Below are 24994 nucleotides of genomic sequence, written 5' to 3'. Positions count from 1 at the left end.
CAAGGCTTATTCATACACACTGATAACATACATTTGAGAGTAATTTTCACGGTGACTTTGTTCCGTATTCCGCACGGAAAACAGGGAAAAGAACAATGCGTTTCGCTGCTTCACTGTACAGAGTTTCGTTACCCAAATATCCTTCGACCAGGAATGTTAATACCGTTCTCCAAGCGGTGGAAAAGAGAAGCTTACCTGAGGGAACTCGTGTATCCATTGCTTCCGCTTTGTCGACTCTGCTGCAAAAATTGAGGCAGATCTTTCTGGTCCAAGTATTCGATAATGGCACAAAGGGGGTCATCCTGGCTGCACACTGCTATCACCCTCGCCAGGTTTAGATCCGATAGGCTCGCCAACCAGCTGGTTTCCCGGATAAATTCCTGCCTGTAAAAGAAGAGAAGATACTCGTTGAGGACTTCAAAGCTGCTGCATCTGTATTAAAGTCTAGTTCTGCAAAATCATGTAGGGGATGTGTGAGCACAGCACCACATATTCTCGATTTCGGCTACAGCGGAGGTGATATCTGAAGTTCGGAGTTATCATTCATCCAGTGTGAAATGAGTCTCCACCAGAAATCAAACCCGAAACCCCTTGATACAAGGTAACAAGAGTTAGAGACTATTGGACAGTCCCTTTACCTGATCCAGCACACATACTTTCTATTGAAAGTTGCTAGAGTTCGTTACGTTTCCGGTTAATTGAATAATACGACATTCAAAATGTTAGGTTTGCCGGCCCCTGTGGCGGAGTGGTTAGAACATCGCACTACAACGCCAGGGGCCCCAGGTTCGAATCCTGGCCTTGGCATGGATGTTTGTGAACGTCCATTCATCAATTTAATCATATCATCACTCATCCCCATCATCGCAAATTAGCCAAAAGTGGCACAAAAGGCAAAGTAAAATAAAGCAAATCCAATCAAAATGTTAGGTTTGAAACAGAATTTATTTCTTGTGTTAACACATCAATTTCCGTAAATATAATGCAATTATGTAATATTTCCAAAGTGGTTACTAACTAACCTGTACTTATTTTGGTTCGTAGGAGTTTGTTGTTCTTGAGATATTATGAAGTGCATGTTATCTGATTCAAAGATGTATGGTTTGGCTTTTCTAAAATTTTGACAAGGGTAATTGAAGAAAAATTGTTAGATATAAATACTAATACGATACAAAGCGCAATAGACCACACACACACACACACAGAGACAAAACATCACAAATAAACATCTTCTAAAAACCATAATTCAACAAGCTGGCGCTATTTCAAGAAGGAACCAAACAGAGTTATTAAACTTTTCAACCATCTACGGAAGGAGAAACGAGAATGAGAAGATTCAAAAACAAATTTCAAAAACTATTATTAAATCAGAAATATTATAGCGTAAGTCATTACTTACATATAAATTATAGAAATATTGTAATGAATTATATTTTTTATGTTGTAAGGAAAAATATGAACTGTACCGAATCCTCCGAAAACCAATGTATATGGTTTATATGGAGTAATAATTGAATTTCTTCAGCGTTTCATTTAAAAGTGCAAAGTTTATTGAACTAATAGTAGTGGAAGCTGGGTTTAGTGTTGATTGACAGAAAATATATGCTACAGAGTGGATACTTATGACCAGGAAGCGAATTGATATGTACGAAGTAAATACATATATTCACAAGATGCTAAAATCAATGCTATTTTGTACTATCTTTGCGAACTGTAGTTTGTAATCGCGAAAGATGCTATTGTTATTTTTCATATATTTACATATATTAGCTTTTATCATATATTTTACATATTTAGTTATTTTTACATATAATTTCCATATTTTCAAACACTTTTTCCAACATATACTCCATATTCAAGCTATTACTTCATTTTTCGTTCTTGCGTTAAATACCAAAGCTTTTCCGTTCATCTGTATTCTGTCCGTTTTGTACTCTCGGTTTATTTTAAATCTTGGCAATAGGCAATGCATCTGTTATTCTACATTCCTGTTAACAATAGAAAATGCAAGCTTAAGCTTTTTTAGAGAGAACATAAGTCTTAGCTTCTGTTACTAACTTCTTTTCAAACGCGAGACTTTTTAAAAGTTATTTCTCGTTGGTAATTCAACAAAAGTGAGTTTTCCAAAGGAATAGGATCTTACCTCGTGGACTCGGAACACCCTCTCCACAGAGACTTCACAACGACCAGCTTCTTGTGGAAGGACGTGACCCCTCCGTAGTCTGGTATTCCCTCCGCCTCACACAAATGTACCTGTAAAGAGAAGAAATACTTTGTAAGTTTACAAAGTTCACACTTTGTTCTCGAATCTATTACGTATTTTTTGGGAGATGAAGGGGAATTTCTGTTTATGAATACCTTGTTCCAAAAATTATGCCCCCGGGTGAAAAATACAAGGAATTTCGTAAAATTTTATACATATTAGCAATAACTAAAAAAAAAAAAAAAAAATTTCTCATGATACACAGGTGGTCCCGAGATTGAAAAATGGAATGTTTATATTATCCATAAAATACTGTAATTCCATATATTCATCAGTATGCATAGTGAATCAGCTGATTCTAAAACCTCCATAGAATGGACCTGACTATGAATTTGTTGGACCACACCCCCTAATGTACCTTCACAGTGTGCTGCAATATCCAGGGGCAGCTTTACTTTTTAGATAGCTTGTATATACAGCTATTATTTCGTTATTCTTTGCATTGAAATTAAAACTGTGGGTGCAGCAAGGGATTCATAGGCATCCATACACAGAGGTGTTCACCATCCGGAGGGCGACCCTCATGAGAGCAGACCTCACCCTAGCCCTCCGGAAGACTTGTGAGGGTGAGGGCGAACCATGAGGGTGAGATATATACGAAAAAAAATTCTCATCGAAGGACATTCAAGCACATTTAGCAAGCGACAATTCCATCTCTTCATCAGTTACTCTTGATTGATTTATGTTACTTTACTTTTCTGATTGATTGATTGAGTTGGTGTTTTAAGTCCACTTTATGCACAGTAATGCTAATCGGGACTGGACCTACAATTTAAAGTGGGATACAAACCACTATGTGCCTCCACCGGGTATCGAACACGGACCCCTTGATTACAAGGCGACGACGCTACCACTGCGCCATCGGGGAGGTCTTCACTTTTCTGCTATGTGTGGATAATTGCGAAGGATGAACGGCAATAAGATAAAATGGGTGAAGTTAATGAAATATGTATGGACAATAAAGCATGATTGAATTAATTAAAATTGTTGGGTGCGTCGACATATTAGACCATTTTGCACCCTTCAATCTATACGGGGAAATATCCCTTTATTTACTTATCTAAAATTCTTACTGAAAATGTTAAAAGAAGGGGTTTAAAAAGCCTCGAGAAAAGTTAAAAGTGCAAAGTTGAAAAGGGACTGTGAGTTCAGCTGCCAGAGCCTTTGTGTCTGCAAAATGGAATCCCGCGTGTTACTACGTGGAAGGAAGATGCACTTGGATCAGCCAGTCTGCTGTTACAAGCCACAGGCTTCATGAAGATGGACGGATTGAGTACGAGATTTTATATTTAGTTTTCACGGAATACTCAGGGTCTGCCCGAGAGGTCCGAAAAGCAGTCTTGAAGGATGGTCTTGGAGGAAGTGTCGCCACCTAGTGCAGTTCGAAAGCGCCAAGTACACGAGAAATCGAGCCCATAGTGTGAAGCACGCGAGATTGTAGTCTTCCTTACTAGACTTCTGCACTCGTTGTTCTTTTGTTTGAAAGCGTGTAAGTCAAACGTAAACCAGATGTTGGTTGAAGTTCTTCTAATGTGTGGAAATGTAAGTATGATACGAACCCACTTATTGTATCATTTTAAGTGTTTAATATGTTAAATGTCTATGATAACATAATTTGTTTTGTTCAATTTGGTAGTCTGTTATGGTTATGGACTAACCTTAAAACATTTGATTGTGTGTTGTGAGGTGAGATATATATTATGAATGTTGCTGGATGATGGAAGTGATTTTGGAAAATGTGAATGTGTTAATTTGTGTAGTCAAGAACAATTATGAGCTTAATACGATTTTGTTTGTAATAAGGAGTTTAATTGCGAATGCAAGTGTAATATATTAACATTAACTGACATCTAAACATATTTTTTGTGAGTGAGAATTAGTAAGGTTTACGTAAACATACCCTTATGTGTTTTCCCACAACCTGAGGGCTTCATAGTAGGCTGATAAGTCTCATGCTCGCCGTAGAGGAATAAAAGTAAGTAGATCCATTGAGAATAAACCGGGGAACGTAACAAGTACAAGAACTTTTTAGAATGCTATGTAACTTCTATGGTGAAAAGCAAGTGTTTCAAATGCGGAAAAAGCAATGTGTTCTTATAGTTTTATCTACCGATCGTATTGGCGTTCCAGTCGAAGTGGATGTCCAGTCCAAGACTTCGAAACTGAACATCGAGACCGTTCTTGAAGGGTGTTCGCTTCAAGTACGGTGTTGCACCTTTTGTACACGCCTTCAGACACATCGCTGAGGTGTTCGCCATCCGAAGAGTGAGACCTTCATGATGGCAGACCTAACTTTTACCCCCCAGAAGACTTGTGAGGGCGAGGGCTTGCGCGAGTCGTGAGGTCGTGCTAGGTGGTGGTCGATGTCGGGTCGTGAGAGTGAGAAAGGTCGATTCAAAATTAACACCTCTGTCCCTCTCTATCGCCACCTATAGAATAGAGCTACAGGATCCAAGTTTGAGTTGTTCGTGGTCAAGCGAATATAGAAACATATATTGCTGGAGGTTTCTGTATAAACGCTGGTGTTGCGGGTGCGGTTTCGTGGTGCCGTCAAAGGGAACGTGATAGTAGTCTGTTGCTGGCAGCTCTTCGCCTGGGCAGCCACTGTCAATATTGACCAAGGAGCCCGGGCTGGGGATTATTGGGCCCCAGGGCGCTCCCCTCCGCCCCCACCAGTGCCTTAATGTTTACCGGTTAAAGGTTTAAGAGATTGAGACCCGAAATTGTTTCTTCAATTTCTTGTCGCGCCCGCAAGAAGCTTACCGTCTAGAAAACCGACAAGAAGAGATGAAGAAAGAAAATAAAACAGAGAAAACCAGGGAAGAAAGAGAACAAAATTGTAGCCTGGGGAAACGGAGCAGAGGAGGGAGAAATTTCCCTGTTTCGATTAGACGGGACCAGAATCGTAGCTCGGTGGCTTGAAGCGTGTGTTATTAAGAGTTTGTGGAAGCGGCCTTCCCTTTTACAAACATTGGCTTCCATGTATATCTCGGACATTTACTTTCGGGGGATGCAATATGTTGGAAAATTTTTCCTATATCAATATTATGGTACGTTACTTTTCAAAACAGGCACTTCTCTCAAAAAGTAACTCTAACAATTTCTCAGAAAAGTAAGTCAGTTGCAGTTTTCGCTACTTTAAAAATAATAATACGAGGTATGACAATATAATTCCCGGAATGAATTATTGTATTAGATTGATTGATTTGCTTTATTTTACTTCGCTTTTTGTGCCACTTTTGGCTAATTTACGAAGATGGGGATGAGTGATGATGTGATGAAATTGATGAATGGACACTCAGAAACATCCATGCCCAGGCAGATATTCGAACCCGGGACCCCTAGCGTCGTAGCGAGATGTGCTAACAACTCCGTCACGGGGGCAGGTTCTTGTATTAGAGTGCTACAAAGAGAGGATTTCGCTCGAAGCCAAATAGTTCTCACGAACGACGCTAGATAGCGTACGGAATTGAGAGCTTCCTCGCTCGAGCGAATAACGCTCGAACAGGCAAAACAGGCGGTATACACTCGAAGCCCAGTAGTTCACGTATAGCCGTAATTTGTCTGTGGTAGTGGGCCCTTAAATATCGATCGTTAAGTGAAAGACTCAGTGAAATTTCAATTTAAGTGAACATAGTCATCATCTCCATGATCAAATGTAGTTTAGTCCGTCTTAGCAATACACAGTGATATATGAAAATGACCACCGATACCGATGCTTGAAAATTTTAAGAATTTTAAAGTTGTTAAAAATATTGACTAATATTAATGGATGAGAATTCCACTTCAATTACAAGCATCAGGTGACCAGTTTTGCTGTGAATATTCGAAGATAACCCTGTTATGTAACTGCAAAATACAATTTTTTCAGAGAATATCCATGAGAACCTAGAATTTTGCATAACTTCCAAGGCAATTAGACTTCGGGAAAAGTGTCGCGCGGTACTTTTCGGTCCCGCGAACTATCAAAACCTCATACAATATTGGCCCGTATTCGAAAAGATAATCCAATCTACACTTACTGATACATCGGTATAGCTGTAGCACACATGATCAAGTGGAAGAAAATAGAGATGTCCAAATCCGGATAAAATATTATAGGATTTCGGATAATTTATCTATCTGGATTTCCAATATCCGGATATGCTAATTGTCCTGATATCCAAACTATTCGGATTATCCAGATATCTTAATTATCCGGATATTAGAATTATCCGTTGTCCGAAACGGCTATCGGATAGCTTGATTTTGTGATCATCCCTAGAAGAAAAGGCTCTAGCCTTAACTTCGCAATGGAAAACGCGTGGCTCTACACAACCTGAAAGGACCTAGGCCTATCTCCCGACTGCCAGTCTTCCTCCCACATTCCTACCTAGAGGCGTGGAGATCTTCAACCGCTAATGGAGTGACGTGGGGTCAGCACGTCGAACCCTCAGCGGTTATAGGAGATATCCGTGACCGGGTTACGCTACTCACTTGTAGCTCCCCAATTGCCTCACGATGGTGGGTTGCCGCCTGTGGTGTATACGTGAGTCGAATATCTGGACTATGTCACGTGGTCCTAGGCTATGAATAGAAATACATGTACGAACTCCTAAGAAATCAGGTTGCCGACACATAAGAAATCAGGTTGCCAACTCATAAGAAATCAGGTTGCCAACTCATAAGAAATCAGGTTGCCAACTCATAAGAAATCAGGTTGCCAACTCATAGGAAACCAGGTTGCCAACTCATAGGAAATCAGGTTGCCAACTCATAGGAAATCAGGTTGCCAACTCACAGGAAATCAGGTTGCCAACTCATAGGAAATCAGGTTGCCAACTCATAGGAAATCAGGTTGCCAACTCATAGGAAATCAGGTTGCCAACTCATAAGAAATCAGGTTGCCAACTCCAGAATCAGCATCATCATCTCACTCATATGAATAATATTATTTACAATTTGTGATAGATTTTTCTCCTGTATTTTATTCTTCAGGCTTCAGGCTTCGCAGATAGCCTAACTAGCCTAGAATATACGCTCCTGGTTGCCACCGGTCCTACACGCAGGTCGAGAACCCAGGCGGACTCGAACCCATGCCGTCCCGCAGTCGGAATCCAAAACACAGCGCCTTTTACCGCACGGCCACGGAGGAGGACCCAATGGAAGAAGACGTAATACATAATCGGTTCCTTCGCCACTGTTCCGTGGAGAACACGTTAAAGAACTATCCACTTGCAGTGCGATAGTAACATCCTTCTCCAAGTGACTGTACATCTGCAAGCCACTCCCCGATGGCGCAGTGGTAGCGTCCTTGCCTTGTAATCAAGGGGTCCCGGGTTCGATACCCGGTGGAGGCACATAGTGGTTCGGATCCCACTTTAAACTGTAGGTCCAGTCCCGATTAGCATTACTGTGCACAAAGTGGACTTAAAACACCAAATCAACCAACCAACCAACCAATCTGCAAGCCACTCCTGGCATTCACCATATTCGCCAGGTCCTCTGCAGAAAACATTTTGACAGCGCCGTTACGATGGAAACAGTTGCCCAAAGAAGCTCTTAGGATTAAATTGTATACCGTGTCTATTCTGTCTTAGGAGCCAGAATTAAGGCGAAGTGGTTATTTCTTCGGCTTCATCCTCTCCCGCAGCCATAAACCGTACTTGATGAAAGCGCTATCTTTTAACAACGGACACACTTCTTTTGTTCCCTTCCACGGCATCTTTCGAAACAAGCTCCGTAACAGCAGGGTGGTCGTAGATATTAAAACCCGTAAACATAGTTAAGGGAGCGAGATCGGGGGCTGCCTTGGAGGAGACACGTGGATTTCTACCCCCGCGGGGGTCGAGGGGGTGGGGGGAGGCGAAGGGGGGGAAAAGGTGGATGAAATTACGCACCTTAATACGTGTCGGCACCTGCGGGTAGCCATAATTACTGTCGCTAATACAAGTTCGACAAAGTGACGTTTATAACAAATGCCGTCTCGCGCCAACTTAACTTTGGAGTTATGGGAGGTTGTTGGGCTCCGGTGCTTCTTCCCCTTTGAACGTTACACTGTCACCCCCCTTGATCTTGTTATTCCCTCTTTTTCTCTCTCTTTCAAATAAGGTAATATGAATGCAGGCTGTGATCCGAGCTGGTCTTGTTTCACAGACCTACTAATCAGAGAAACTCGGAAACAAGTTGGACCTATGTTTACGGCGCAAACTCCTATACTCTGTCCCATCTATCTCTGCAGCAAGGCCACGCATAACTGCAGAGAAGGGCTGAATTGAGTTGGCAGAGCGAAGCAGGCTGGTAACAACAGTCGCTTTCCCCTCTCCACGTAATCCCGTTCCTCTCACGTGTTCATTGGTGGAGAAGTCTCGCGTCACTCCTTGCGCAGAGACTTGATTTCGTTTGTCTTCTCCAGAGATAGCTGGGACAGAGTGTAACATGACTTCACGACGGCGTGGAAACGTCGTCGGCTTGTAATGAAGGGATCGCAGGTTCGATCCCTGCTGAGGCACATATTCGAAACGGTTCGGATTCCATTTAAACTGTAGGTACAATCCAGATTAGCTTATTTAAGTGGTCTTGCCATAAGCTTTACCAAAAACTCCTAAATGCATCTTTGTTTATAATTACAGTTTTAGAAGCACAACAGCCGTTTTGTCGCTTCGGCGCTCGAGAAAGTTCGAACGTTTATAGATTCGAATTTACATGAGACTTTGTCTATTTAATCCATTTTCATTCTCATCGTCTTCACGATTAGCCTATAGAGGCGGAAAAGCGGCGTAATATAAGAAAAATGCAGACCTAAATATTTGCATTTCGTTTAAGATTACACACTCCCTTCCTCAGACATATTTCACACTGGAAAAAACAAAATTACGAAAAGAGAGTTCATGATGAAATATGTAACGAAAATACGATTTTTGTGTTTGTAATAATAATAATAACAACCCGTGGCGTTTCAGCCAGTTAAGGTTAGTGCCTACAGAGTACTTATAAGAGCACACATATTCTCGAAGAGTTTAAAGCGGGATCCGAAGTACTTTGTGTTTCCACTGGATGTCGAACCTGGAACCACTTGATTACAAGGCGGCGACGTTACCATTATGCCATTGGAGAGACTCTAAAATTTGTCTCGATAAAGATTTGTTTGCGATTTTCCCTTCAGTTAGCTAGTTCCAAAGAAAGTAATGAGGACAGATATAACTGTATGCCATGTCGTACTAAAAACATTTGCACCTCCTTCTAAAGCTGTGTCTTTAAGTTAACCCAGGTAGCTTCGTAAAGTTTTCAATCGCGCCTCGTACACCGGCGATATCCTTAAAGCCTTTCGGGGCCACGGCCTTTTGTCCGCCTCTGTCTCTTCCAGCCGCCCTAAACTTCACTAATTTTTCGGTTCCTGGGTCTTCCGAAGTACTTAAAAGTCACTTCATTAGCTAGTCAGCGGAATTTGCACGATACGATCTACAGGTTCGGTTTTTCTTCCCGCTGGCCCTTTTTTTCCTCGTCTATGCCTTTATGGCTGGTTCTCTCCTGTGCTTCCCCATCGAATTAATCGAAATCTCGACTCTCCTTCGCCCGGAGACCGCAAGCGCTGGAGTATTAGGAACAAAGAGGGGAGACGAATACCCAGAAATTCCTCTTGCACGGAAAACACGGCTATGATTTTTACGCAGAATTCGCAACAATTCTAATTGGACTTGGGTCATTGTTTCCAACCTATTTTTTTCTTCTCAGAACTTTAAATCAAATGCTAATTAAACAGAATGTCCTAATTATCCCGGCCATTGTTTGAGGATTACTTTTACGAAGGTTTCGCTGTGCGCTGGAGCACCGTTCTGCTGAAGTACTTGAACGCAGTGCTGTGTGCTTTTGCGAAAAATAGGGCAAAAACCCTTTTGCTCTGATTTCAATTTACGGAACCTATCTGTATCCGTTTCATGCATTGAATTTATGTGTAAAGTTATAATGAAAGTTCCCGGAATGTATGTTTCGCTCGAAACTAATTGACGGAATCACTGATATCATGTACGGTGTGTCATTTCTGTTGGGATATTTCAAAAGAGAATTATTCCTGAAAGAGTAGGAGAAAATTGAATCATGCCCTCAAGACAATTATATACGAAAAGCTTATGAATATTTTGCAGTTTGGGAGGCGTGCGGGACGAATAGTGCGTAGAAAACTCAGGAAATTTACTGTGGACATCAATGTTTTAACTAACTCTCTAGTCTTCTTAAACCCGAAGGTTCATGGCTGCAGCAACACAGGCCTTCCATCTGTCCCTATCCTCAGCAAGATCTATACAGGGTTAGTCAAAAGTATCGGGACAGGCCAGTAATAACGAGACCCGTGGACGGAGGAAAATCACATGTTTGCAAGTGGGTATTGGTGCGTAAACTGCATTGAATGGGTGTGTGGATATCATGGCAGCCATCTTGGATTCTGCCATATTGGATATCATACAATATTTTCAAATGGAAAGGGGTACGTATGACACATCAATTTAGGTTAGAATCGTCCCACAAAAGACAATCAGAACTCATTTTGGACCTATCGCCATTCGTGGAAGAGATAGGGTGTGCTACGTTAGACTGTAAAAAATTAGATTTGTCTGAAAGAAATGTTTACTGTATTCTTGTGGGTACCTGTACACTGCAAATTACAGATAGCATGAACAAGAAAATATGACATTGACTTACAGAATGTCTCAAAGCAAGTGCTCACAGTGCTTCCCGTCGAGTGTCTGACAATATGCCAACCGATCATAAAACTGCAAAGTGCACTTTGTAGCATATCCCGAGAAAGTCCTCTTGTTTCGTCATTCAGGGAGTGTAGTTTGGTGCTATACATTTTGTCCTTCATGTGCCCCATAGAAAGTAAACAATTCTTTCAGACAAATCTAATTTTTTACAGTCTAACGTAGCACACCCTATCTCTTCCACGAATGGCGATAGGTCCAAAATGAGTTCTGATTGTCTTTTGTGGGACGATTCTAACCTAAATTGATGTGTCATACGTACCCCTTTCCATTTGAAAATATTGTATGATATCCAATATGGCGGAATCCAAGATGGCTGCCATGATATCCACACACCCATTCAATGCAGTTTCCGCACCAATACCCACTTGCAAACATGTGATTTTCCTCCGTCGACGGGTCTCGTTATTACTGGCCTGTCCCGATACTTTTGACTAACCCTGTATACTCTTTTCCATCCCTACCGATTTCCTTTAGGTCCATCTCAACGATATCCTTCCATCTTCGTCTTGGCTTTCCTACAGGTCAATTACCATCAGGTTTCCCAACAAGAATCCTGAAAACTCCTCTTTCCTCTCCCATTCGTGCCACATGGACTGCCCACCTAAGTCTTCTTGATTTAATCATTCTAATAATATCTGGACATGAATACAAATTAAGTTATGTAACCTTCTCCACTCACCTGTCTCCTCATCACTTTTAGGCCCAAATATTTTCCTAAGGATTTTATTTTCAAATACTCTCAATTTATGTTCCTCTTTCAATGTAAGGGACCAAGTTTCACACCCATATAATACTACAGGCAAAATTACTGTTTTGTATACTTTAACTTTTAGTTTCTCAGATATTAAACGAGAAGACAAACGTTTATGAAGAGAGAAGTAACATGCATTTCCTGAATTAAGCCTACTTTTCATTTCCTCTTTAATATCATTTTCATTTGTTAGTATTACTCCTAAGGACTTGAATTTGGAAACTGGTTAAAACGAGTTGTTATCAATAATTAGATTTTGATAATTACCTAACACTTGGTTTCGGCCTGTAAGCATAGATTTAGTTTTCTCTTTGCTAACTTCCAAACCTATCTCTTTAGCGGTTTTGAAAAATGTTTTAGCATTATTCTTAATTATATTTATATCATCAGCTAATAAGTAAGTCTACATCATCTGCATATGCTAACAACTGAGAAACACCGTTTAATTTGAGTCCTTCGTTAGTTTCTTTTACCTTCCTAACAGCATATTCTAAGGCAAAATTAAAGACTAATGGAGATAATGCATCTCCTTGTTTTAATCTATCATGAATTGTAAATTTGGTCAGACACATTAATACCCACACGAATTTTACTTTCTGTTTCACTGATGCAAACTTTTATCATATTAACAAGCTTCTTAGGTATTCCAATCTCGAATGATATATTACATAATTTATCTCTTTTGACCGAATCATATGCTTCTTTGAAATCAATGAATAGCTGTTGGACACTTTAATTATATTCCCACTTTTTCTCAAGTGTCTGTCTGATGAGAAAAAATTGATCTGTAGTTGATCTGTTACGTTTAAATCCAAATTGATAATTACCTATAATTTCATTAGCATATGGGGGTTAGTCTTGTTAAAAGAATGTTAGATAATATTTTATATAAATGTTTTAACGCAGATAAACTTTGTAAGCAATATTTACTAGGGATGGAAATCCGTAAAAAAAATTTATCCGGATATCAAAATTGTCAGAATTATTTGAACTATATAACCACCTATTTCAAATTCTAACCGCTATATGTCGCGTTTTCTTGTAGAGGATGTCGGGGTAGGACTCTACAGATTTTCGATCTAGGCCATTTTGGAGGTGATGCGATCAGCATCACGCTCCGGCCGCCTTTGCTCCCAGGATATAGTTGAGGCTGGGTGAGGCCCAGAGCGACTTTATGCGGCTAAAAGGCTGAGAAAATTTCGAACTTAGATCACCCACCCCGAAATCGAACCCTGGTCCCGCGCGTTGCAGTTAGACGCCTAACCGACTAGACCACCGCGGCTCTTAGAGTATAAGTACATTGAACATAACCATTGCATATACAAAAATAACTGGACTCTCAAGTATCTTTCTTCATCACTCTCTCTCAGGGTGCATCCTTGAAGGTTATGTAACTGGGTATCTTTTGTGTAATTCGGGTTGCGTTTCGGAAGGGGCAAGAGTGAGTGAGAGGGACATTTTTGTGCCCATCGTACAAGACTAACAAATACTTGCTGGGAGTGATTGAAACAGAGAAAAGGAGACACAACTAAATTCTTGTCAAAATCTTCATATTTCCTCCTTCCCTGCCTCTATCTCCATGAAGGAAATTGAAAGAGAAGAGCACTTACCATTCCGAAGCATCCCTCTCCCAGCTTCTCCACGAGGCGAATCCGGTGCCTCGGAAACTCAACAAGTGTCGGCTCGCCATCCACTGGGTCCCCTTCGGGAATTTTGATGGGAGTGAACTTCCCAGGAGTGAAGTGCTGCTCCCGCCGTTCAGTCTGGAAAGAAAGAAAATCGCACGTTAGTTCAAATGGTCGCATTACTCTTTGCATCTATACTAGCTAACATGTCTATAAGTGTGTCTCAACCTTAAAAGTCAGTATGGAAGTAAACGGAGTACTTCCTTCTCTCTCTAATACATGAGTTTTGCCAATAGCTCTGTCCTTCTCTACCACCGCTGCGTCGCCTGATGTTACAAAATTTACAAAATGTAAAAGTCATAAATTTCAAACAGTGAAATCATTATCCTGTAGAGTTTTTTATGCTCTATTTAATGACGGCATTATATAACCTGTCATAAATTCATGTGATCTGAAATTTCCATAATTATGCAATTTTGCAAAACGCTTAATTTTTTCTAGTAAATACTTCAAAAAGCCATAAATATGAAACCGCTTGAACAACTTCGCCAGTTTTTTTCCTATGGGATCTATGGTGTTTGTAGATATGATATTCTTCGTCAGAGTAAATTAATTTGCATACGATGAGAGTTATATATATATATATATATTATATACATTAGATATTTGTATAAATCATCATTCCGTAACACGACAAAGTTGGATAGCGAGAAACTTTTCGGTTTGTCGCGATACACGTGCAGACCAAGCGAGAAAAGTGTTGACCATTGTTCGAAGTTATTTTTAGAATGCATTGTTGCTCCACAGCACCGTTATTTATTCCGCAATCGTAGTTTGTTTATGCGGGCTGTCTCGCGTATCAAATTCATTGCGCGGCACCAAGGTTGCAATTCAGTTGCAGGCATATGCCCCGGTTCGTAGGAAGTGCTGTGTGCATTATTTTCCGAAAAAAATATATCTTAATGTTTGTTTTTGTATTTATTTAATTCTGTTTATGTAAAAGATACAACATTCAACGAAAGAAGTAACAATAGTTGCGTGTATTACACATATAATGCAAATGTAAAATAGTTATGTCGAAATATAAAGATTTACATGCAAATCTTGAGGTAACTATCGTATTTCAAAATGCATCAAATACATAGATTTTGAAGATTCCCTATGCGATATTAAGGAAGTAAATTTGTCACAATCATTAGCGATTAACAGCGATTCGATGCTCCTCCGTTTGTTGATCTGGCAACGCAGCGCCCCATTTAACCCATACTGACTTTTAAGGTTGAGACGCTCTATAGTGTTTGAATCCTTGAATCGGTAAGCCTAAATGTGCCTGGGGTGATGTAGGACGGATGGCGTGTTTCCGTAGGCTTTCAGATGACCAACTCTATTCTTTGTGGTATGGTCTGGAGAGGGTATTTTTGAATGTTAATGAGACTCTGATGACCGCACCATCCCCCATTTCTCACATGATTGTCTGTGCTAAGGTTTTACCATAGACGTGTACATTTTAGACCTGATAAAATGTAACTATCGTAGTGGCGCGATCAGCGGAACACACTGCGGATTCACAGGTCCCAGGTTCGAACCCTTTATCCATTTCATTACTTCATCAAACATCCTCATTGTCGTGAATAACGCAAGGCATTGGAAAGTAACGAAAAAGAATCAAAATTGCATGGAAGAAAGGAGAGAAGAGAAGAAAATGGAAGGAAACATTAAGTAGAAAATAACACGCAAGAAATGAGGGAAAGAAGAAGGAAAGAAATAAAATAGGGATGAAAGAAAAGAAGGAAAGAAAGGACAAGTAAATAAAGAAGTCAAGAAATGAAGAGAAAATGAAAGAGCGATGGAAGGAAGAAAACAAGGAAATGGAATAGAAAAGAAAGAAGAGAGAAATGAAAATAGAAAGAAATTTGGAGATAAGGAAAAGAGAGAGAGAATACGAAAGGAAAGCAGATATATGTTTTCTTTTTCGGTGTGTTACGGAATGCATGTTTATACAATGCTTTTCAATCGAGATATATCTACTTTTAATTTGCGGGAACAGACCTTTATTTAGTTTTTGTTAAGTAGCATGTCTACGTGTGATGAAACTTGTGAAAATAGCAGAAGCGCTGACGCACCCATAATTTCGTTTTAATCATCCACATTTCACCAAAACGTAATTTGAATAATTAGCATGTTATGACCAGGATTCGAGCACAGAATCTCATATGGAGTGCCAACAAGATATGCTTCTAAAGAATTATAATAGCAAACCAAATATAGTGAGAAGTAGGACAGGTAAAGGAGTGGTTAACACACTCGGTCAGCAATCCAAAGGTATATTCTACATCAGAGTATGTATTAGTGTATTCTGGAGAGTTTCCATTGAAAGGTGATAGGTTTTTGTCGTAGTGCGTATACATGCTTACCTTACACTGTAAAGCATGTTTAGGTGCTTTGATGGTCAAAAGAAAACAATTTAATGATTTGAAGAATCAATGTATTCTGACTGTAAACCTAAGCTTCAATAAAATTAACTAAAAACATAAATCATACTAAAATCTACTGTACAGATACGAATGGTGCAAATTCTCTAAGGAGTGTACAACAGATTGCAAACACGTTTTCATGTTACGTAGGGAAATGTTCCTTCTTGTCTCGTTGTGCTGCCCTATCTCATTGTAAGCCGCGTCCTGCATTCCATAACCCTAAAGTGGCTGAATCGCTCAGCTGACACATTCCACGGCTGGAGTTTTCTACACGAGTTCCACCTGACAATGTGGATGGGAGAGTGTCTTCACAGCCGAGCGAGCGAGGGAGAGAGGCACACAACACGCAGAGAAAGGAAGAGGGTAAGAACAGAGAGACATGGGGAGAGAGAGAGAGAAGCAGGAGGAAGAGGGGACGGAATGAGAGAGAAAAATATAAGCAGGAGAGAAAAGTGGACGGAAAGAGAGAGATATAGAGAAAAACAAGTAGCAAGAAGAGAGGAAGAAAGTGAAAGAGGGAGGGAGGGAGGGAGAGAGAGAGAGAGAGAGAGAGAGAGAGAGAGAGAGAGAGAGATAGGAACAAAGCGAGAATGATAAAAAAGAGAGACAGAGAAACAACAAAAGAGATATGGGTGGGATGGGAGAAAAGAAGAGGGTAAGAACAGAGAGACATAGGGAGGGAGAGAGAGAGACAAGCAGGAGGAAGAGAGGATAGAGAGAGAGAAAAGATAAGTAGGAGAATGAGAGAAAAGAGGACGAAAAGAGAGAGATAGAGAAAACAAGTAGCAAGAAGAGAGGATGAATGTGAAAGAGGTAGAGAGAGAGAAAGATAGGAACAAAGCGACAATGATAAGAAAGGAGAGAGACAAACAACGAAAGAAAGATATGGGTCGGACGAAAGAAAGGAAGAGGTTAAGAACAGAGAGACGTGGGGGGAAGAAGGGAGGGAAAGAGAGGAAAGATGAGCAGGAGAAAGAGAGAAAAGAGGACGGAAAGAGAGAGATATGGAGAAAAAGAAGCAGCAAGAAGAGAGGATTAAAGTGAAAGAGGTAGAGAGAGAAAGAGAGAGAGATAGGAACAAAGAGGAAAATATATGAAAAGATAGACAGAGAAACAACGAAAGGAAGATATGGGTAGGACGTGAGCAAGAAAGCGAGGAAGATGGAGAGAGAAATAGAAAAGGAACAACAGACACGGACGAAGACATAGAAAAAATTGAGATTGAAGAGAGTCATGATGAAAGAGAGAACATGGGTTAAACAAAAATAAAGAAATGGGTCCGAGGTGTGTCCCAAATTTGAGACAGTTTTAACAGTTGGGCTGAAAAGTTCGTAGGCTGACTCATAGATGACGTTACTAGAATTAAATCCATGTGATTTTTACTTAGTACTAACCTTCAAAAGATACGTGTATAAATTTCACAGCTGCCGGATAATTAGTTCGTGAGATATAGCATTGTGAGAGAAGGAGCTTTTGTTATTGTGAAAAAATGGATAAAAAAGAATTTCGTGTGTTAATAAAGCATTGCTTTTTGGCGAAAAAAAATACTGTTGAAGCCAAGGCTTGGCTTGATAAACATTATTCGGACTCTGCACCAGGAAAATCAACCGTTGAGAAGTGGTTTGCTAAATTTAAACGAGGCGAAATGAGCATCGAAGACGATGCACGCAGTGGACGCCGCAAAGAGGCTGTTACCGACGAAAACATCAAAAAAGTCCACAAAATAATTTTAAATGATCGTAAAGTGAAGTTGATCGAGATAGCTGAGATTATTACATAGCGTTGTTGGAGCGTTTAAAGGATGAAATCACGAAAAAACGGCCCCATTTGAAGAAGAAAAAAGTGCTGTTTCATCAAGACAATGCACCGTGTCACAAATCAATGAAAACGATGGCAAAATTATATGAATTAGACTACGAATTGCTTCCCCATCCACCATATTCTCCAGATCTGGCCCCCAGTGACTTTTTCCTGTTTGCAGACCTTAAAAGAATGCTCGCTGGAAAGAAATTTAGCACTGATGAAGAGGTAATCGCCGAAACTGAGGCCTATTTTGAGACTAAAGAGAAATCGTACTATAAAAATGGCATCGAAAAATTGTATGACCGCTATAATCGTTGTATCGCCCTCAAAGGCAACTATATTGAATAATAAAATCGAATTTTGTCAAAAAAAATATTTTTTACTATGTTAGCCTACGAACTTTTCAGCCCAACTATTATCTAATATGGTCCCTTACAATATCCAACCAGATCAACACAATTTCAGTTCTCGCAAGATAGGGAAAATCAATAGGGATATCTTGGGTTCGATACCCGGTGGAGGCACATTGGTTCGGATCCCACTTTAAACTGTAGGTCCAGTCTCCTGTTAGCCCATCTGTGCATAAAGTGAACTTAAAACGCAGACTCAAAACTCTTCACCAGAGTCTGGAAGGAAGTCCAAATCTTGAGAGATTCGTATCCACCCTTTTACTACTTTCTTCAGATTTCTAATGGATGACCCAATTTCACGGCCATCTTATCGTAATGGCTTTCTTGTCGTTTCTGTTTGCGATGACGCCGAGCGAGAGTACTCGATGATTTGATTATCTTCCGGCACGGCAGGCCATGATGATATCAAAATACGATCTCCCAGCCAATGGCTGTTTCCTCTTTCCCGTACAAGAAACCGGAAGGAAGCTCGCATCTCCAAAAGCAGTGGCGGCGTCTGCCGGGTTTTCCTCCCACGAAATGGGTTGCGGTTCAGTGTTGCTTTCATAAAACAGTGTTGCTACCTCCCGTGAAAGAAATGAGCCAAAGAATAAATACTTATTTTCACACATAATGATTTTCACACAAGTGCCGCTGTGAAAGAGATATGCGAGACATTTATGTGTATCCAAAAATGCTATGCTGTTATATTAGCCATGATTGGACACTTGTAATTGTTTCAATTGTATTATTCGTATTTAGTGTCACTCTTCTGCCACTTTTGGCTAATCGCAACCATGAGAACGAGTGATAATTGATAATGGGACAGACACATATGTCTAGGCAGGGCTTCGAATTCAAAACATTTATTTTTTAAGTGAACATTTTTTTTGCGTAATAAGGATTGGAATGTAGAACCTACTGATTGCTGATCACACGCTATCGAAAATGGTGTTTTTAAAAATAAAATATAGAGGTAATAATAAGCGTGCCTAGATAAGATTTCATGATAATAGCTAATAATTCATATCTCAAGCTTAGTTATGTGTATACTTTAGGTTATTTTCCATAATCCAAAGTGTGTCTGGATACACAAACGCACAGGGTGTGTATTTTGTTTACTTTCTTGTATCTTCTTTCTCGATTTTCGCCCGCCTTCCTTTTCCTAATTCTTCTTTCTTATTCTGCCTTGTAAAGTTATCCGCTTTCTCTCTATCTTCCGGCCCATCTCTCTATCTCGTAAACTTCGCTACTCAGTCTATCGTCCCATATCCTTTTATGTTTCTCGCTTCTACTTCTCTCTCGCTTTTTATGTCTCTTCTTTATCTCTTTCTTTCAAATTCCTACCCGTAAATTTAACATGACGTCACAATAATGATTATATGGTATTGTATTGTGCTCGAATAAAAATTGGCAGCCCCCGTGGCGGAGTGGTTAGCACATCGCGCTACGATGGCAGAGGTCCTGGGTTCGAATCCCGGCCTGGAATGGGTGTTTGTATGTCCATTCATCAATTTCATCATATAATCACTCATCCCCATCTTCTCAAATTAGCCAAAAGTGACACAAAAACGAAGTAAAATAAAGCAAATCAATCGGATGAAAATTATATTTGATTTGGTTTGATTTGATTTATTTTATTTTACTTCACGTTTTGTGCCTCTTGGCTAATTTGCGAAGATGGGGATGAGTGATGAAAATGATAAATGGACATTCACACACAACCATGCCTGAGCAGGATTCGAACCCGGGAACCACGGTGGTTTGACACAGGCGGAAGGCTAGGGTCCAGAAGTGAAGGATCACGGGCTTGCACAAGCGGCTGTGGTGCGCACCCAGCTCTTCATCAATATGCAGCTGAAGGCGAACAAATCATGGTGCTGTACTCATCGCCCTCGGTATAGCCGAGTTCGAGAATGTGTGGATCCCTAACCTTGCACACTTTACGGAACGTTGTTATGCACTGGGGCAACGTTGAGGCCTCCCGATGGCGCAGTGGTATCGTCGTTGCGTTGTAATCAAGGGGTCCCGGGTTCGATACCCAGTGGAGGCACATAGTGGTACGGATTCCACTATATACTGTAGGTCCAGTCCCGATTAGCCTTACTGTGCATAAAGTGGACTTAAAACAGCAAATCAATAAATCAGAAGGCAAGTTTGGTGGCTTTTGATCTCTTTAGAAGATTCTCTGTTTGCACCTGTGTACTTTTATGGAAGGTCATAAGCAAAGTCTCACGTGCCACAAGTATCCCGTTTACTAATATATCCAATAGAAAAACCAAACAAAAAGAAACCCGCTCTATATGCCTACAGAAAAGCATGTACTTATTTTATCTCTAGATATTTTGCTGCAAATTCAGGGAGATGGTATCACTGACTGCATATCCCCATACACGTCGCAATCGATAGAACTGTAAGGTGTGTTTGAAGCCAGCTGAGCGTTCAGAGGTGGAGAGGGGAGGGGGGACTCAAGGAGCGGAGAAAAGTTTGAACTTTAACCAGAGCCCCAGAGAAATACTCTCGAGAGGAAAAGGAGGCGAGGAAAAAGAAACGAAGTCAAGATTTTGATATGCAGGATATGAAACCATTGTTTAACTGTAGCTACACTAAACATGCATAACATAAACACTTGAAAAAATGTTTCGTGTCTGTACTTCAATATTACTGAAATCTTGAGGAAAGGAAAGGGTTGATTCTATTGATGAGATTATTATACGGAATTTTCTGTCGCCTCTGGCTACTCGCGACGATGTGGATGAAGGCGATAAGATGAAATTGATGAAAGACAATCACAATAAAGAGAATACAACACAATTCCCACAGGACTTGGTAGTCTGCAAAAATCTTCTACAGTTCCTTAAGATAAGAGTGAAGTTAGCTCTGGAAAGCTTAGAATCTTCTCCAGACTTTACCACTCCAGTAAAACCACTTTCTCTCTTCCTGGAAAGCTTCTAATATTACTTCGTTTGCTTTGGATTGATTGATTGATTTCGTTTAGTTTATTTCCCTTTTCTGCCACGTTCGGCTAATCGGGAAGATGAGGAGGAATGGTGATATAGATGAAGGGACAATGGCAAACACAAATGGACAGCACACAACACAAGTCCAATAGTGGATTAAATAGGTCGTGGGTACTGACACCAGATCCTCGTTAGTCTGCAAAGGCAGTCCAGGGTATAATACGTGGAAGTGAGATCCACATTTTGGTGTCTTGTTGAAAAGCAGGGTTGTTAAAGGTTCAGGAATTTTAAATAAATGTAATTCCGGTCCAGGAGAGAAAACCAGCAAGCGTAAATGGGTTCTGGACCGTAAAAAAACCTTTTTATCTGTAAAGCATTTCAATTCTGTCCAGGAACCTTTTTTCCGGATCAATTTAAATACGGTCCAGGAACCTTTTTTCAATGAAACAATACACAACTCGGACCGAATTTAATTATGCAAGAAAAATGGTTCCGGTCCTGCAGCGGAACCCAATAGAACCCACAGAATTTATGAGTTCCTGTACCTTTGACAACCCTGTGAGAAAGGGTCATCCCTTACTTCATTTGAGCCCATGCCAGTAAAAACATTAACATTTACCCCAAAACAATTTATAAAGGAAGTCTCATTTCCTCGCCAGAAGACTATGGCTGCACTTCACAACCCGGCACGATGAAAAAAAGTGTACAACATTCTTATCTGGCTGCACCAAGATCAGTGTAGAATCAAATCATTCTGTCTTCAAAATACTACAGAGATGTTAACACTATTAAGTCCCGTTTTCATGTTTAAAAAAATATGCAAACAAGTGAGTTTATTATACGCTAATAGCACTTTACACGTGATAGTTGTAAATAGCTGTAAATGTAAATTTTTACATGCTATAATATTATTTTATTCATTCTCATAATATCATTCTTAAAATTATAGTTATATCTAATTACACTAAATTTAATTACATATCAGAATTAAGGGGCAATTTGTTTTAACAGTATTAAAATTTGATGCCTCTGATATTCCCCCCGTGAAGTTTTATGCTCCCCCGGAGGAAAGTGGCTGGATTCAGCAATCTATGTGGTACTGTATATCACTGCATAATATTTATACGTTTGGCCTCTGTATCTGCATATGCTTTTACCAATGTCAGAGAGCCGGTCCACGTGGCGGAGTGGTTAGCACATCGCGCTACGTCACCAGGTGTCCCGGGTTCGAATCTCGGCCTGGGCATGGATGTTTGCGAGTGTCCATTCATCAATTTCATCAGTCATCCCCATCTTCTTAAATTAGCCAAAAGGGGCACAAAAAGCGAAGTAAAATAAAGCAAATCAATCTATGTCAGAGAGAGATGATATTTTCATTAAAATGATTGCGATTTGACATATCTCGGTCAAAAGCACTACAGCTGATAACTAACTGCCACTGACTAACTCCCTAGCATTCTTAAACCCAAAGGTTTGGCTGCAGCAACATAAGCCTTATATCTGTCCCTATCCAGGGCAACATCAATCTAATCTTTTCCATCATTAACAGCTGATGCCCAAGTCAGTTTATTATATGCAAAAACACTTCACATGTGACGTTTCCACCCTATATTAAGGTCTTCCTCAGACGAAAATGTAACTTAAAAAAGGAAAACCCTTGGAAGTGAGGTTGACAAATGGGTGTACTACGTAGAAGCATCACCCCTTACACCCCTCATACGATTGCTGAATCCATCCATTTTCCTCTGGGGGGGGGGTGGGGGTAAAACTTCACGGGGGGAATATCAGAGGCATCAAATTTTAATACTGATAAAACAATACTAATATTTTAAAATTGCCCCTTGCATCTGATATGCAATTAAATTAGTGTAATTAGATATAACTATCCTTTTAAGAATGACATTATGAGAATGAATAAAATAATATTATAGCATGCAATAATTTACATTTACAGCAAATTAGGGCATCTATGCTTTCCACAGCATATCTGTGGATGACGTCATCAATGAAACTTTCTGTTGGTTCCTCGTTTCCCTCAGTTGACACTTTGACACAATCTTCAAGCATATCCTGATCCTTATCTTAATTTAGCAGTTAGCAAAACGTACGATAATTTAAATTCGTTCATTATTTTAGCTTTTAATTATGAAGAGGACTGAATCAGTGCTTATTAAATTAAAGTGAATTAAAGAAAGTCTAAGTGAACATTGTTGCCAAATTTCTTAGTTATTGTTCGAATTCTCTGCCAGGTTACTGATATTTTCGGGTATTTTCTAATTTTTGGGTGTGATTTGCCACCTGGGACACTACATGAATTCATCACCGCCACCTACGTGAGTCTCATTCCCAATTCGATCTCTTAGACAGATTTAGAGCCTTACCGGATGGTATTAAGTTGTAGCATATTTATGAAATGCAATAAGTTAATATATGACACATACTATGTGCCAATAATTATGAATGGAGCAGACACTGGAACAATGACAGAGAGAGAAAAAAGAAAGATGCACGAAGTGGAGATGAAATTTTTAAGTAGCATATTGGGGAAGAGTAGAAGGGATAGAATAAGGAATGAGGAGATCCAACAGACAGTGGGTGTGGTGAAGCTTCAGGACAGGATAGATCAGGCACAGATGAGATGGTTCGAACACATGAAGAGAATAGATGCTTACCATGCACAAGGAGTGGGAATAAGGCCAAGGGGGAGGCCAAGATGTCGGTGGAAAGAGCAGATAGTGGAGAGTGTTGGGAAGAGAGGACAACATTGGAACACCGTGGAAAGAGATCAGAAGAAAATGTAGAGGCTTCACATCTATGGCGACCCAGCCAGAGGCAGGAAACGGCGAAGGATGTGATGATACTTATGCTATCACTACGTTTAAACAAAGTTGAACATAAATTCATTCCATGACTTTCCATAACTTTAATTATGTTCTAAATTACATTTAGAGCGACAGGAAATAAATCCAAAAGTGTCTTCGACATCAAGAAGAGAGTCAAAATGAACAGATTGTGTAATTGATCGAGAAAAACATTCATCGGACGGAATGATTTAGTAATCTTGCATAAATAGCAGTTGCACATGACAATGACAATTATTATTTGAAAAGGGAATAAGCCTACTCCGTCCAGGTAATCATACGAGAGAGAACAATGGCCTCTCCTTTGTCAGTCTTTTCTGTTGGAATAATGAAACGTCATTTGAATGGCTGCAGCCACAGCCTCCATTGTTGTGAAGATCTTCATAGCAAATCCCGGGATACGTCAGAATGCACCTGGTGCCTCGCTGACGGGGATCAGGTGGCGGAAGAGTTTGCAAAGGGAGACGCATTCTGGGAAAGGGGGAATAACAATATCTTTTTCCTCCCCCGTTTTTGGTCTCCCTGCTTTTCCGAAGTCGCTGCTTCAATTATACGGAAATTTTATCTTCAGCCATCTTTCTAGGACTACACTTTTCAAGGGGATATCACAAATATTCCTTTGGTATCCACCACACGTCAGCATTATACCAACCCATACAGCAAATGTGCGTCCAAAAAGACATCCAGTGGATATCCGTTGGATATTCATGTCGAAAGTTCTGGATATCCAATAGATATCCAGGAATATTCAACAGACATCTATAGGATGCCTCATGAATATCTATTTGTCCGCATACGTGTTATTCAGTGGATATCCATACGAATATATTTTATGGACGATCCTTGATCACTCTTGGGACATTTTTTGAGATATTAATGCATGTTTCGAATGCAAGTAATACATTATCTGAACATTATGCTTTGATTTAGACATTCTTGTACGTCCTTTGGATATTGTATGGATATCAAATATACATTTTTAGACTACATTTGGATCTTTCTGAACATTCTATGGATTTAAGCTATGTTTACGAGTCATGATTAAACACTGCGCCACAAAGTTTGAGTCCTATTAGCTGAATGACTAGACGCTATGAACGATTTTCTTGTCAATTTTGAATAACACGTGG

General features: G+C 40.0%; 1 protein-coding gene across 2 annotated transcripts in view; it reads right to left on the bottom strand.

Moving 5' to 3' along the window:
• The window catches only part of LOC145977744 (discoidin domain-containing receptor 2-like), a 522813-nt gene that overhangs the window by 76338 nt on the left and 421481 nt on the right, over positions 1–24994 (bottom strand). For both annotated transcript variants that reach the window (XM_083109999.1, XM_083110000.1), the window contains exons 11-13: positions 13363–13515; positions 2144–2253; positions 196–384 (exon numbers count right to left, since the gene is read on the bottom strand). In XM_083109999.1, the coding sequence (XP_082966125.1) occupies positions 196–384; positions 2144–2253; positions 13363–13515 (452 nt within the window). The remainder of the gene's footprint in view (positions 1–195; positions 385–2143; positions 2254–13362; positions 13516–24994) is intronic.

The sequence above is a fragment of the Lepisma saccharinum genome, chromosome 23 (assembly GCF_977018435.1).
Source record: "Lepisma saccharinum chromosome 23, izLepSacc3.1, whole genome shotgun sequence".
NCBI classification, from domain to species: domain Eukaryota; kingdom Metazoa; phylum Arthropoda; class Insecta; order Zygentoma; family Lepismatidae; genus Lepisma; species Lepisma saccharinum.
This window is presented reverse-complemented; position numbering and strand designations above follow the sequence as displayed.